Source organism: Dasypus novemcinctus, chromosome 3 (assembly GCF_030445035.2).
Source record: "Dasypus novemcinctus isolate mDasNov1 chromosome 3, mDasNov1.1.hap2, whole genome shotgun sequence".
Lineage (NCBI taxonomy): Eukaryota > Metazoa > Chordata > Mammalia > Cingulata > Dasypodidae > Dasypus > Dasypus novemcinctus.
Genome location: NC_080675.1, coordinates 31,465,536 through 31,481,019, shown reverse-complemented (window position 1 = coordinate 31,481,019; position 15,484 = coordinate 31,465,536). Strand labels below are relative to the sequence as shown.

The window sequence follows — 15,484 nt, the reverse complement described above, 5'->3', positions numbered from 1 at the left end:
TTAGGTTTCAGCAGGGAATTTATTGGGTGTCTACAATGGTTCACAACAGAAAAGCAGTCTAGTGTCTGGGCTAAAAGCATCGCCTCTGGAGCAGGCAGCCTAGGGTTGAATCCCAGCTCTGCCACTTACTAGCTGGATGGTTTTGGGAAAGTTACATGACCTCTCTGTGCCTCAGTTTCCCCATCTGGAAAAGGGGAGTAACGACAGGGTTGTTATGAGGCTAGAATGAGCTAACAGAGGTAAACTGTGTGTGTGAGAAGCGCCTGGCAGGTGGAAAATGCTCGCTACATATTGATAATGGCTAGTCCTAGAGGTATGGCATCAGTGCCCTACCCAGGACGCCACCATTTCCATTCCCGCCTTTCTGGGAATTTACAGTAGAGTTGACAGACAAAACCCACACAGAAGGGAGGAAGTCGGAGTGACAGGGAGCTGCTGAGAGTAGTGGGCGCTGGGGACAAAAGAAACCCCAGGGGGGCTGGGCCAGTTCAGGAACGGCCCTGCGGAGCCATGGAACAGTAGAGGGGGCCCGGGGAGGTGGGCTGGGATCACCAGGCTACGGAGGGGTGCCCACCAGGGCGCACAGGGCCCCAAAGGGGCGGTGGGGGCGTTGCCTGTCAGAATGGGGAGATCACCTTCTACTTGGCAGGGTTTCGGACTTTTCAGTTCTACTCTCGCATCTGGAAGCCATCCTGGTAGGAATGGTTTCCTTCTGACCCCAGCTGAGGCTGAGCAGGAAGAGCGATGGGGACCTCCCAGGGGCCCCTTTGGGTCCAGAGAGGGGTCTAGTGACTCTGATGTTCCAGTAGAGTTCTCCGGTGACCCCTCCCCCCAGCGGATTTGATGGGAAATGAACATGACCCTCTGCTTTTGCTCTCCAGCCTGGAGTTCCCTGCAGATCATAGAGAAACCAACAGCAATTTACGCTGGACTCAAACCAGCAAAACACCCGTGAGTCAGGGTCTTGTAAGAAGTGATCAGAGGAAAGCGGCAGGGTGCTTGGGAACCGAGCTCTGCCCACATGGTCTGAGGGCAAAAATCTTCTTCCACCGTGGCTGCAGAATGCATACTCACGCCTCAATCACTCCTAAAGGCAGACTCCAAATTCCCAGAAAGTACAGGCTTCTCCGCCTCTGCAGTCCTTCCTTCCCAAGTGCCTGCCCCACAGCTCTGCTTTTCTGCCGGGCCAACTCCTATTCATCCTGCACAGCCCAGACATTGCTTCCTCTGGGAAATCTTCCCAGCCCACCCATGACCTCCAGCTCTCCTCCAGCTTCTGTAGCACCCTGTCCTCTTGCCCACACTCTCATGCCACTGAACTACAGCTATCTGTCTTTGGCCTCTCCCCTGTGAGCTCCCTGAGGTCAGGTACTGGGTCTCTTTGCCTCCCTGGATCTTGGCGTCACACCGGGCATGGAGTCGGCATCAGTGTGTGTTTGAGGAATGAATGGAGGAGCTGGGCCAGCACCACTCACAGAAGGAGGAACAAGGGCACAGGCAGATGCTAAAACAGGAGCAGCCAGGCTACCCCCCAGACACCCCCTGCCTGACCAGCAGGCAAACCCTGGCTGGTGAGCAGATCCAAGTTTCTGCCTCATCTAGAAAGGATCTCAGATAAGGCAGAAGCAAGGCACCTTTGCTCCTTGCCCATCCCTTCCTTTTCTCCCAAGTATGCCTGAGAGCATGCTCAGAGGCAGAGCAGGAGGGAGACAGGGTGGTGTGGGGGTGCTCAGGCCAGAGGGTGCAGAGAGGAGCTAGAACATTTGGGGAACCAAATACATGGGCAGTGACAAGTATGACCATGTTCCTAGGGAAAGAGATAGGCTAAAAGATGACCCCTGGGATTTCAGGATGTTCCTTGTTATGGTGGAGGAGAACATGGGTTCAAGCTCGTCCTCCTCCCAAAGCTTCTTTGGTCTCTAAACCCTGGAGTTTGTGCTTTGGTTCAACCAATGCTAGGGCATGGGTCAGAGAAGGGAGCCCATTTTGTCATAGGAATAGGTCACTCAGACCATAGCAAATGCCTCTTTGACTGGTTCCTCAACTTACAGTTTTTTCCACTTCTCTTCAAGTGAAAGATCATTTTGTGAAATCCACCTTTAATCCTGTCACTCAATTGCTCAAAAACCTTCAATGCTTTCCTATTGCCTGTCGAATTAACTTCAGATTCCTTGGTCTGGCATTAAGGTCCCGTCTGCTCAGGTCCCAACTCTCAGCCTTACCTCCCTCAGCCTCTCTGCAACATCCCCTGTGCTCACAGTCCCCTGGGAACTCTGAGGCTCCAGGCCTGTTCCCTCTACCTGGAAAGCCCTCCCTCTCCATCTCTGCCTGCTGAAATCTCATCCATCTGTCCAGGCCCTGCGCAGGTGGAACCTCCCTGGCCCTGACGACTGGATATGCTTCCTCCCTCCTCTGAGCATGCCCAGTGCAGTCTCCAGGACCCTCTCCCAGTCTGTGAACCCCTCAAGACCTGAGATGCCTCATCCACCTTCCAGCCCAACACTGTGCAGAGCACAGCCCTGGGCACATCAGGAAAGAAGAGATGTGGAGTGAGTGGGTGCACACAACACCTGTGCATTCATTTGGTCAATGTTTATTGAGCACCTACTACGTGCCTAGCCTTCTGACAGGCATCACTGATACAATGGTGAACCAGCCAGACATGGTATTTGCCCTGTGGAGTGTAGACAACTCATGCTCTAGAATCTGCTGTGGACCCTCCACAGCTCCATTCCTTCCACTCCCCTAGCACAGCTGGGAGCTGCCTTGCTGGCAGTTGGTCACCAGTTGGCGTGTGTTCAGGGAGTGCAGACCCACGGCAACACAGGCCTAGATGGAAGGTTCTTCCCTGCCCAAATAGCCTCAGCACTGACAGTTGGATCCTCCTTGGAGCTAGTCCTGCATATCTTTAGGATGCATTCAAGGCCATGCTCAGGGCTCACCCCCTCCCAGCTGCCCCCAGGACTGAGCAGCTCGAGGTCTCTGGATATCAGAGGGGCTGGGAGGGCAGGGGTTCTGAGCTCTGGCCATGATGGACTCTCGTCTTCATTCTCTTCCCCACCTGCCCTCTGACATGGGGCGAGAAGGGTGAGGATGAGTAGGGGAGGGGAAAAGTTCCCCAGTTGGATGCTCACACTCCAGCACACAGACCTGCTACCAACCAGGAGTGATATTTATATACTTACCAACCACCTGGAATGACCCTGCCCCATCACTGTGGACTCTGGGTGCAGGGTGGGAGCCGGGCCCTGGGGCCCCCATGTGGGAGCTGGGAATTACCCCTTTCATTGCTGGATTGTGTGGTGAGCCAGGGGAGGTGCAGGCACAGCTGGGGTAGTAGGGTGACCACTCAGGGAATCTGGGCAATGGTTATTTATCGGTTGAGACAGAAGAATTTTTAATACTTATTTTAAACGTTTTTAATAATGAGTATGACTGCACCGGTGCATTCCAGCAAGTGCCAGCCCTGCTACCATCCCCAGTGCCCCTACGATCCCACCAAATCCAAGGTAAAATCACCTATTTTATTGGTATTCTTCATTGACCATTCAGGGCTATGTGTACAAATGCTACTCGAGTCACATACCCAATAACCTCCCCACCATGCCATCGGGGCTCCACCGACCAATGTGCCAGGAACTGACTCCCTTTTGAGTCTCCCTTTTGCCCCCTCTTCCCACACCAGGCCTCACAGTGCTGAGCCTCCAGGAGGCTGGAAGCGGAAGCCTCTGAGCTCAAGTTCTGGGGTGAGGCAAGGACCAAGACCTGGATTCTCCAGCCCTCTCCCCTCTTCCAGGTGTGGAGCGCTTACATATGGCCAGATCTGGGGGTGAGGGTGACCCTGTGTCTCCTCTCCTTCAGTCCCCTCTGCCATCGTCCTTCCCCTCCAAGTGATCTACCCTGCTGACCACCAAGATGGCAAAGCAATCTTTTTTCAGGGGGTGGGAACCATGCACAGAGGACAGTGACAACGTGCTCCTGATGGCAGGGATCTCATCTTGTTCACCACTGTATCACCAGTGCCTGCAAGAGACTTGGCACATAGCTGGAGGTCAGTAAATACATATAGGATGAGCAAATGAAGGAATGAGTATAGAGACGTATAAGCAGGCTAAGCCACTGTTGCATTAGCCATCTAGGGGAGCCACGAAGGCAGGACCAGGGTAAAGTCCCCGACGCTGTGCTCCAGACCTCGGGATGTTGTGCAACAACTATTGGAATTGCTGTGGGATTGCTATGCGGTTGCTATGGGGTTGGTTTCTGGATGGAGATTTGCCTTGGAACCCAGGTGGGGAGGGGCTGCTTGGGTTGTCTCCACGCCTTCATACGCTCAGGGGTTCTCTGGGTCCCAGACATGGCCATGGCCCCTCCAGAGCCAGTCAGATGAGCAGGGATTATCTGGCAGTTGTACCCCTTTATTCTAGTCTACCCCACTCTCCAGTCTCAACCTTCCCAATCTTGTCCCTCAGAAGTGAGCTTGACTCTCTGGCTTCTCTCTTCCCACCACTGACCCTGCTCCAGGTCCCTGTCCTCAAATGCCACCCCCTTTAACTACCGTTAGCGTCCAGGTAGTCCTTTCTCTCCAAGACTCTCTCTTCAGTGGCTGGGTTGGGTCCAGAAAGTTTGCATCATGGTTTCCAGACTCCGCCCATGCCCTCCACACCTTCCATGAAAGCAAATAATTCACAGGCATCTGCAGCTCTTGTGTCTGAGTCTGGCAATCTTAGGATAGGGAAGGATCTCTAGGTTAGTCTAGGCCAACCCTATACAGAAATCCCTTCTGCATGCCTGACAGATGACTGCCTAGGTCCTGCTGGAATCCCTTCCATGGACTACCTCCAGGGGTGGGCCGTGGGGGCACTCACGACCTCCCCAGGCAGCCATTCAAACACTGGATAGCATTAGCTGTTACAATGTCCTTTATACAGGGCAGAAATTAGCCCATTTACCCCCCTTCTCATTTCTCATTCCCCAAATATCCCAGTGCCCAACCTCTGTGTGATCTCCTCTCCTCCCCCCTCTCCTCCCCTAAGCATTCTTTCTTCTTCCTCTATTCCATAATCACATGCCCCACCACACATCTCTCTCTCTCTCTTTCTCTCTCTCTCTCTCTCTCTCTCTCACACACACACACACACACACACACACACATATACTCCCTCCCCTTCTAAATGGTTATGGAGTCACATGCTCCTCACTTTTCTGTACCTTTCCCAGCATCTGGCAAGCACCTGGAGGCTGGAGACCAGGGGGAAAGGCTCAAAGAGTGCCAGGAAAAGCAAGCATCCTGCCAGATGGGCTGGGGCAGCTGGGAACACCAGGTCACTGCTGTCTCCCAGAAAAAGGGCTGCAACTTGGGAGGGGTTGAGGTGGTCAACAAGATACTGAGCTGTCACTCCCTTCACTGCCCACAACTGGACGCACACCCATCCATTCCCAACTTCCCCTAGCAGTTGGCAGAGTTGATTTGGGCTGCCTCCTGCACATGGTAGTTTTAAACATTTTTGCCAGCCTCCAGGTCCAGGGGAGCCCCATACCAGTGGCAACAATCCACTCCCCACTCCCAGTATGAGGGCTGAGAGGAAGGGCTTTAGCAGACAGTGGTGATGACATCAAACATGGCAGAGTGGATGAGCCAGACAGAGGAGGAAAGCAGGAACTCCAAGGAGAAGAAACAAAAGCAGAGGCATACTAAGAGTTAGGAGCCACCTGGCTAACTCATGGCGAGCCCAGCAAAACCTGGGTGGCCATTTTTCTTCCTTGTCATGATTCACCAACCAATGCTGTTCTCTGTGAGTCATGGGCCAGGGCAGATGCTAGGACCCTACATCCATGAGTCTCCAGCTCATGGATGGAGACAAGGGTTAGTGGTCTTCTGTTCAGGAAGAGTAAAGATAGATAGGTAGACAGACAGATACATAGATAGACATAGAGAGAGATGATAGAGAGATGACAGAGATAGAGATAGAGGAATATATATATATATTATGAGAGAGAGGGAGGGAGGGAGGGAGAGGAGTGAGAGAGACACACATTGTGAGTGCCTGCTACTTGTCCCGCTGCTTGGAGCACTCGCTTCCAACGTTGAACATGGGGACCAGCAGGCCCAGCAGCCACCTCTTCCCGAAGACCTCCTGTAAGTTCTTGCGCCAGGGCCGGGCCCTCACTGCCACCCCTTTTCGCACCTGGTGGCGGGTCTGCCCCCGGAGGATCAGCAGCAGCTGGTGGCAGCAGAAGCCGGCGCAGGCCAGGCCGATGGCAAACCAGAGGTAGAGCATGAGAATGACGAACATTTCAGAACCGAGGACAGCTCCTGCGGGGGGAGGGGAAACACCAGACCCGCTTTACACCCAGGCCACGTACAGCACTGCGAGCCAGGCAGGCGCTTTCCGCTGGGAGGAAGGGAGATTAATGAGGTTGAAACTGCATTTTGTAGCAATCTCAGCGCTGCAGTGAGGAGAGAAGGATAAGCTAGTTGCCCTAACTTGTTCTCCTGAGGAGAGAGGGGGGAACGGAGAGTAGGGTAAGAAGGGAAGGAAGCCCGATGGCCTGGGCAAGGGGAGTGCTCGGCTTCCCCGGGCAGCATCTAGGGCAGGGGTTCTTAACCAGGGGTCCGTGAGCTTGAATGGAAGTTCAAATAACCGCTATTCTTGTGGGGACGTGTTGGTGCAGGTGTGAGATGTTTATTAAATGATGCACAGTAGAGTGTGGGCTTAGTAAGGGGTCTGTGGTTTTCACCTGACTAGCAAAGAGGTCTGTGGAACAAAAAAGGTTACGAAGCCCTGACCGAGAGGCTGTGAACCTTTCCTTAGAGGCAGGGAGCCTCGCTCTGCCTTTTCCTTTCGGGCTGGAGCAAGCAGGGGCTTTTCTCAGGAGAGAAGGGTGAACTGAGGCCCTAAAGAGGGAGCCCACACATGGGCCACTGTCTAGACTGCAGCACCTTCTTCCTGTGGCGCTGGGGGCACTGGCTGGGAGGATTCAGGAAAGTGACAACATGATGGAGAGCCAACAGGGCCTAGTCATCAAGGAGCATAAATCACGAGCGTGGCCTCGAGGCAGCGCGGAGCCCCGGCATCGAGAATAATTCAGTCGTGCAAGTTAACAAGAGGACGGTGAGAGCTTGCGCAGGTTGGGAAAGACCCCCAAGACCAGGCGGTCCAGCCCACCTGGGGGCAGGCCCCCCTAAACCCCTCCGACCCACGAACTCTCTATTACTGGTTTCCGACATCTACTGAGTCGGAGACTCTACACTCTTTCGCAAAGTTTGAGTCCATCCGGACTTGCAAATTTTTCTTAAGCCCTCCGAAGTGCAGTGTGCGCATCTGTAAGATGGATATTGTAATACTGTTTTCATAGGATTGCAGGACTCAAGGTCCCTGTGTGTAAAATGGCCAGCGTTCTGGCCCACAGTCAGTGCAGCCCTCCCCACTGAGGGTCATTTTATAGACCAAAAGGGGGCTAAGGGTAACTCCTAAGACCATCAGGCTTTCTCCTCCTCCCTTCAGAACTCAGAGTTGTGCCAGGCTCTAAGTTTGGTAGCTGAAGTAGGGACAGTGACCTTACCTGCCCAGCGGCTAGGGGAGGGGGCCAGGAAAGAAGTCAAAAGCCCTCCTCTGCCCTTCTCTCCCTGTAGGACAACCACGCCCTCCAGAGAGGTGAAGGCACCTGCTCCAGGGAACCCACCTTACCACCTATTCTGTCACTGTAAATCTCAACCACATCCCTCCCTTCCCTGGCCCAGCCCCTCTCCCCCTGGGTCATCTCAGGCTCAAATATCCAGACCCCAGAGGGTTGAGCTTTTAAAACGTGTCCAGTGAGTGGAATCAGCAGGCCAGGAGGACGTGGACCTGATGCAGGTGTGCTTGTTAGCAGCCCTCTCTTAGCCTCAGCCCCAGGAGCTTGGACAGCAGGATTCTCTTTGCAAAGTTGGAGACAAATAGGTAGAGCGGCCCATAGAAGGGACAGCTTGCTCCAGCTGGCATGGGGGCAGCAGCTGGACAGGGCTCATCTCAGTCTGTGTCATCCCTCTGACCCACTTCTTCTCTGTCAGCCCAGCTTAGCTTGGGCGGCCACATGCAGGATAGAGAATCATGGGGCCAGGATGCCTTATGTGCTGGAGGAAAGCTGACAGATAAAGATGGCCCTCAAGCTAGGATGTGAGAACATCGGAGCTGTCAAGCTTGGGCCTGCCTTGCATCTCAGCCCCAGGGACAAGCATGGACTGGCAGAAGCTGTTTCCCACAGGCTCTTTTCTGGAACTAAATAAAGGCATGAGGAAAGAACTCATGGCCTTTCCTGGCCCCATGCAGCAGATACAAAAGGCTATTCTGGGGACCTGCTTTCTCTTCAAGTGTTTGAAGTTGCCTAGCCTGGCTGCCTCAACTCCTCTGAACTAATAATAGTTCTGATTCTTTTAGAAAGTCATAGAATCTTCCTAAGGGCATGGAAGGTCTCTCCATCCAGTCTCCCCTGACTTCCAGCAGGCATCTAGAGCACCTTATTTTAAAAAAAATACAAGAATATGCATAGCTGTTTCTAGAGCACTTTTGAAAGATCATCTCCTGGCATCTTCTTCTTTAATATATCCAGGGACAGGAAGCTCCCTCCCTCCCAAGGTGGGTCATTCATCAAGAAGCATTCCTAGGGAGTGAGTGTGCATAGCAGAAAGAGTGTGAGCTTTGGAGACTAGCAACCTGAGTCCAAATTATTGGTCGAGTCATACTGGCTGTTTGTTTTTGAAGCAACTTAACCTTGCTGAACCTCTGATTCCTCATCTTTAAAAAGGGTATGATAAGACCTACCTCATAGACATGTAAGGATTGGATGAAATGAGACATACAAAATGGGTGGCATATAATAGGTGCTCAATAAACATTAGTACCCTTCCCTCCTACCAAGCTCTCCAATGGCACCCACCATGCTACTCAGGCTAACTTAGCCCACTGCCAAGATACAGGTAAGTTGGTGTCACCACCATTTTCCAAACAAAAAGTGTGAGGTTCGGAGAGGTGATACAACCTGTACTGGTCACAAAAGCCAAAAGAGGGGAAGCAGATTTGGCTCAATTGATAGAGCATCCATCTACCATATGGGAGGTCCAGGATTCAAACCCAGGGCCTCCTGTCCCATGTGGTGAGCTGGCCCACACGCAGTTCTGATACACGCAAGGAGTGCCATGCCATGCAGGGGTGTCTCCCACATAGGGGAGCCCCATGCACCAGGAGTGCACCCTGCAGGGAGAGCTGCCCCACACGAAAAAAGCGCAGCCTGCCCAGGGGTGGCACCGTACACACAGAGAGCTGACGCAGCAAGATGACGCAACAGAAAGAGAGACAGATTCCTGGTGCCGCTGATAAGAATGCAAGCGGACACAGACTAACACACAGCGAATGGACACAGAAAGCAGACAACTCGGGGTGAAGATGTAAGGGGTGAGAAATAAATAAATAATAAATCTTTAAAAAAAGAAAAAGCCGAAAGAGAAGACAACTTCTAAAACGTAACTGGCCAGCCCCCTGCTTCTTTGGCATAAGCTGAGCGCCTGTGGCAAGGAGCTATCTTCATTAGAAGACCCTTTCCCACTTCTAGCTCACAGGGTCTTCACCTGTGCTGGTGGCAAAGCTGACTCAGGGATAGGGACCTGGGTTGGAGACAGATCAATTTCTATTTTTAAAAACTTGTGCCTTCTTTCTCCCTTCTGTCTCTCTGTCCTCCTGGGCAGATGAGAGAGTGTAAGCTCTCCTCCACTGGGATTGAGAATCAGGGAAGAATAGATGGGAAGGGAGAGGTTGAACCCATGGGGTGTATGGGTGGGGGAGGAGAGAGATGAAGGGTTGGCAAGGGAGGAAGATGAGATGGGAGAGCTGAGGATTTGAAATCTTGGCCTCCTTTTCCTCGTGGATATAGTAGGGAAGTAAAAGATGGACTTCTTCATCCTTCTGCTGGGACAGAGGTCTAGCTCCCAGGTAGGCACTGATTGCCTTTGTTGTCCCATTAGATCAAAGCAAGAAGCACTTCTTCCTTTTGCTGTACCCCAAACCTAGCACATATGGACAGGCCTCAAGCCCAGGCTTACAACAAATCAAACCATTGCAAGATCCTCCCCTCGCAACCATCCATTTTTTATGTGAAGAAACTACTTGGAACGGGAATTCTCACCAGACTCTCTGGCTCTCCTCGTGCCTCCACCTGCCTGTGCTCACACCCCACCCCCCAGCCCGCCCACCTACCCTCCCCCGTCCTGGTTATTTTGGTCCCAGCAGCCTCTTATGCCAGTGCTGGGATCCAGAAGGCCCGAGAGCTCCGAGTTCTGGGCCCAGCTTAGCCATCAGGCCTCAAGGCAACCCCCAGAGCTGGGTCCTCCCTGGGCCTCTGAGTTCTCATTGCCAAACAGCTCAGCCGTTCATGGCCGGGAAGAACTGGGCTGCAGAAAGTCATGCCAGTCCCAACAAAGACCAAAGCAGTGGTTTCCCCTAGAGTGGAGCAGAGTTTTCGTGAATGTCCAGTCCAGAACATCAAGATGATCCTGGGCTCGCAGTGCAATTGGCCACACCCTGTTTGCTTTGACCCTGAAAGGTCAATGGATGAGGGAACAAGCCCTATGCCATGCACATTGAGGGAGAGCATTAGACTGTGGTCTAAAGGTCGGGTGGGGGGGGGGGGGCTGGACAGATGCTGCTATTCAGTATCAGAATAATACTGGGCAAGCCATTTAATTCCATCCAGGTCTCAGGTTCCACATCCAAGAAATGGTGTGTGCACACACATACACACATGCTACCTATTGTGAAAACCAAGTCAGTCAGAGTCAAAGGCCAGAGGGGTTGGGAGTGGCAAGAAATGAGGTAGGGGCAAATTTCAAGGCCAGGTAAAGTGGCAAGAACTGTCACCAGCAGTTATCAGGAAGTGCTTGGAGCACTCTAGAAAGTGAGGTCCTCAGCAGGGCACCCAGCTGAACTCATGCAAGCATGAGAACCTCCTGGAGGGTCAGATCCCACTCTAATCCCACAGCTCTCCAGTGTGGAAATGGAGCCATTAAATGTGGCTGCAGCTCCAACCAGCATGTGCCCTGCTCTGAACCATCTGCAGCCTGGTGGGGTCGTCATAGTGTGTGTTTGGGGGGGTGAACCTCCTTCTTGGGCTGACCTGGTGCTAGGTTTACCCTTCCTGGGGTTGCTTGTCAAGAATATGGGGGCAGGATGGGGGTCCAGGCAGAGGAGGGTGCATGGAGAGATGGCCAGCACACAGCCCCACTTGGCACAGAGTCATCACAATTCTACGGGCAAATAGACACTGGAGAGCAAGGAGGAGATGATGGAAGGGGAGGTGCTAGATAAACAGCACTCCTGGTTAAATCTGAATGTCAGAGAGGCAACAAATATTTGTTTTTAGTGTAAGTATGTCCCAACTATTGCACGGGGCATCCTTAGGCTAAAGTTATGCATGATCTGGAAGTCGGCTTTCATTGGGCATCATGTATTTTGATATGCTAAATCTGGCAACCCTTCGGGTGGGGAGGGCTTTGAGCGGGACCCAACCTGCCTGCGGAGGCCCACTCACCGGAGAAGAACTGGCTGATGGAGGTGGGCAGGAGCGTGAGGAAGGCCAGGGGGTGGGCGAAGGAGATGGAGAGGACAGCCGAGATGTAGGCCACGCCCGCCACCATGGAGTAGAGGCAGGCCAGGGAGGTGTAGAGGCAGAACAGCACGAAGTTGCGCATGTTCCTGCTGCCGATGCAGTTGCCGGTGAAGAAACAGTGGTGGTCATGCCTCAGTGTCACCCTGGCGCACACTCGGCAGAAGTGGGTGCTGGGCGGGGGGCACGGGGCCCTCCGCGTCGAGGTCCCCTGGCAGGCGCCCAGGTCGTCCGGGGAGTTCTGGATGACCAGGACGTAATTTCCCAGGGCGTTGGCAGAGAGGAAGAGGAAGAGCGCGCCGTGGAGCAGGGCGGGCGAGAAGAGCGGGGCGGCCGCGGGGTCCTCGCGCATGCTGGGCAGGAAGAGGAAGAGCTGCAGCGCCAAGGTCACCAGGGAGATGCACAAGAAGTAGGCGGGGGCCACCACGTTGAGGAGCCGCAGGGCCAGCATCCTCGATTACATTCCTGCAGGGCCCGGGGCGACAGGGAGACGCACGGCCGCGTCCGGGGCGTGCCCTCGCGCGCTCCTCCGCCGCGGCCTGTCTGTCCCGCGGGGCGCAAATTCACGACCCGCCACCCCCGCCCCAATCATCCCCTCTCCCCACTTCCCTAACCCAGGAGCCAGGCGTGGAAGCCCAAGACCACAGCGGCCTCCAGGGACCAGAGCCTACCTTGGGGTGGCGGCTCCCTCGGTTTGGGGGCGGGCTGGGCGCCCTGGCACCCGGGAGCCAGGCACAAAGCTGCTTGTTCGCGTTCTGCGGGGTTTGAGGAACCAGGGGTTAGTGCTCGGCTCCTCTATGGCACCGGAAGCGAGCTTGGGTTTGGGATTTCTCTTTAGGTACTCCAAGGAGAAGGTTGGGAGTTGGGATTTGGTTGGGATTTGGGATTTGGGGTGTGAGAGGCAGACAGAAATGCACCACTTGACCTACTCGAAGTCCTGATCCACGCCCCCCCCCCCCCCCACACACACACACATCTTCGGCAAAGCACAGAGACCTCACCGGTAACGTCTTTGGAGATATGTGTGTGTGTACCGGTGTGATGTGTGTGTGTGTGTCCTTACACATGACTCTCTGTGTAATCTGTGTGTGCTTGGGTACCTGTCTGTGTTGTGTGTGTTTGTATCTTCATGTGTAAACTCATGCACACATGCAGCCAATGCCACTTGGCCTTTTTTTTTTTTAAATCCAATTAAAACAATCCATTCATTCACACACTCGCTCAGGCACCGGGTGGGGTAGGGGACATAGTCCTGATACCTGTGTCAGCCGGTGCTTCTCAACCCATTCCTCCGACGCACGTTGCTCTCTTTTTTGGCAAAGAGCGTTTTCATTTGAAGAAATGATATTAAAATCCCCCCTTCGCACCCGCCTCCCACCATCCTGGCTCAAGAACCCCAAACAACCCTCATGGCGCTGAAATCCTTTCGGTGCCACCAGCCTGCCTTAGGCGCACGAATGCATGCCCCGCCAGCCTCTCCGGGGCTAGAGCCGACGCCTCTTCGCATTCTCCAGCTCCCCCACCCCTGCCGAGAGCGGCCCCTTCGCATCCTCATCCCTTCTCGCCCTACACCTGGCTTCAGAAGCCAGCAGGTATAGGATTCCCGGCGCCTAGGATAAGTTTTCCGGGGGCTAAGGAGTCAGCCAGCCGGAGGTGCGAGAAAAGTTCTAGAGAGGTGGCTGCGCCCAGGGTGGGTGAATGCCACGGGGCCGCCGTCTGAACTGTCCCGTCTGGACCGGGCGGCTTATCACCTTGGAGTCCCCTTTGCAGGAGCCAGTGCCCCCGGGCGCCCGCGGCCGCCGTGGGAAGCGCAGGCCCCACTCCGCTGCGGGGGCGCAGTGCAGGGCAGGCCGGGGGGTGTCGCTGGGGCTCGGCCCCGCCCTTAGCCGTGCGCCCCCGAGGGCAGCGGGGCGGCGCTGCACCCCGGGGAGCCCTCGGCCACCGGCTCTAGCACAGCAAGTGTCTTCTCCGCGCTGGTCGCCAGGGGGGCGCGGGAGCTGCCTCCAGATGCGCCGGGGCGCCGGGAAGGCGAAGGACGAGCGGTTGGGGGAGTGAGGGGCGCTCAGCCGGCGCCTGCTGCCGGGGCCCTGCGCGGGGGCTGGGGCGGGGAAGGCCGCGGGGGCGGCGGGGGGCGCGGGGAGCTGTTCGTTCAGCACCAGCGCCCGCCCAGCCCGCGGCGCAGGGCGGCACAGCGAGAGCCCCAGCGAGGCCGGCGGCGCGGGCGGCCGCGGCTCCCCGACCACCGCCTCCCGGACGCCCGGGCAGCTGCCCCCGCGCCGCCGCCGCCGCCGCCACTGCCGCTGCAGAGGGGTGGGGACGTGAACTCACCCAGCTCTGGTCCCCGACACTGGGAGCCCTGGACGCCGGCGCTCGCCCTCTCCGAGGCTGCAAAGTTGTGGGCTCGGCCCGGCTGGCTCGCGGCTTCCTCACGCCTCGCCTCGGGAACTGGGCAGGTAGCGGGGGTGTGGGGAGGAGGGCGCGGGCAGCCGCCGTCCTCCCATCGGGCGCCAGCGAGCGGGGGCCAGCAGGCGGCGGGGATGGCAGCTGGGCACCCCCCAGCCCCTCCGCCCCTCCTCTCCTGCTGGGGGCGGCGCTCTGGCCACCCCTCTCAGCACCGTGGACTTGCGAGCCCCCACCGCCCCGCCCCTTCCCGTTCGGTCTGGGGGATCCGGATTCAGCCGTTAAGGGGAGTCTCCAGCCATCCTTCTCTCCTTCCCTCCACGCCACTGCCCGACAAGCCTTCCTGTTCTTGACTCTGAGGGAGGGAAACCTGGGGGCTTGAGAGCGCAGCTCGCCAGGGGCAGCACCCGTAAAAATGTTCTCCATCTCCTCAGAGACGTGCACAGAGGGGCTGAGGAGGGGGCTCCCGAGCCGGTTTGCCTGGGCTTGACTATTTAACCCCTCACTGCTGGTGGTCTTGGTGCACCGTCCTCACCTGTAAAATAAGAGATAGGAGGATTAAATGACAGTATATGTCAAGCCCCTACCAAGACCTGCGGGGGTAAGCAGATGCAGGTCCTGATGTGAGGCTTTGTGTGTTAGTTTACAATTACTGGCACTACGTATTGGGCCCTTACTATGTACCAGGCACTGTTCTAAGCTTTTAGAATAAATTCGCTTTGTTAATCCTCCCGAAATGATCTGGGAAGCTCGATGGTTTCCATTCTACAGATGAGGAAGTTGAGGCTCAGAGAAGCTAAGTCACCTGTCCAAGGTCATGGAGTGGGTCAATGTCCCGGTCTGGATTTGAAACTGGTCATAGCTCTAAGGGTCCTGCTCTCAGCCTCCAGACATCCGAGCATCACTGTGGGACCTGGGGGGGCGGGGGAGGAGTGTGGGGGGGAGAGCTCTGATTTGGGAGAAGGGAGGATCACAGAGGGGTTTGTCTAGACCCAGAGCTTCTGTCTTGAGCCCCCATCCCTGCTCCTAGTTCCTTCCCCTTCCCCCTCCCCAGCACGCCACCAGTCTGAGGGAGGGGCCAAGAGACACCAAGAAGGTGGTGACACCCAACCAGTGTCAAATGGGGGGGCCGTGGCAGCTTTAGCAGCACTGCCGGAATATTGTTGCCATCACTCTCCTCAGTTTCTTGGGCTGGCATGGTCACCCACCTGCCCCATTCCACCGCTCTTGATAAAGGCAAATATAACAACTAAATAATTGTTTGTTGCTTTCTCAACTAGTTGATTAAAACAAGAGCCCCATGCATATCAGTTCCGCCTCTATTTTTGACTCACCAGACATTGTTTTCTTTGTTTTTGTTTTTTATTAGCATATATCAAAAAAAAAAGGGGGGGCCAGGAAACCTTCTCATGTTCTGAAAGGGTCTCACAACTAAGCAAAAGAACGGGGT

At 55.3% G+C, this 15,484-nt stretch overlaps 1 protein-coding gene across 2 annotated transcripts; it reads right to left on the bottom strand.

The window, feature by feature from the left end:
- On the bottom strand, positions 1 to 14,526 carry ZDHHC22 (zinc finger DHHC-type palmitoyltransferase 22). Of its 2 annotated transcripts, none has more exons than XM_004453562.4 (4): positions 13,963 to 14,526; positions 12,306 to 12,389; positions 11,560 to 12,099; positions 1 to 6,313 (listed from the first exon to the last, which is right to left on the bottom strand). In XM_004453562.4, the coding sequence occupies exons 3-4, from the start codon at positions 12,083 to 12,085 to the stop codon at positions 6,048 to 6,050; spliced, it is 792 nt and encodes a 263-aa protein (XP_004453619.3). In that variant the 5' UTR covers positions 12,086 to 12,099; positions 12,306 to 12,389; positions 13,963 to 14,526; the 3' UTR covers positions 1 to 6,047. The 2 variants fall into 2 exon arrangements, with proteins under 2 accessions (XP_004453619.3, XP_023443184.2); XM_023587416.2 differs by having other exon boundaries at positions 11,560 to 11,987; positions 13,963 to 14,366.
- Positions 14,527 to 15,484: the final 958 nt, after the last annotated feature.

What these genes read in the sequence shown, in the direction of transcription:
- ZDHHC22 (XM_004453562.4), bottom strand. Translation starts at nt 12,085, where the DNA reads ATGCTGGCCCTGCGGCTCCTCAACGTGGTGGCCCCCGCCTACTTCTTG. An exon ending in CATCAGCCAGTTCTTCTCCG is followed by an intron (nt 6,314 to 11,559) that starts GTGAGTGGGCCT and finishes CTCCCCCCGCAG; the next exon opens with GAGCTGTCCTCGGTTCTGAA.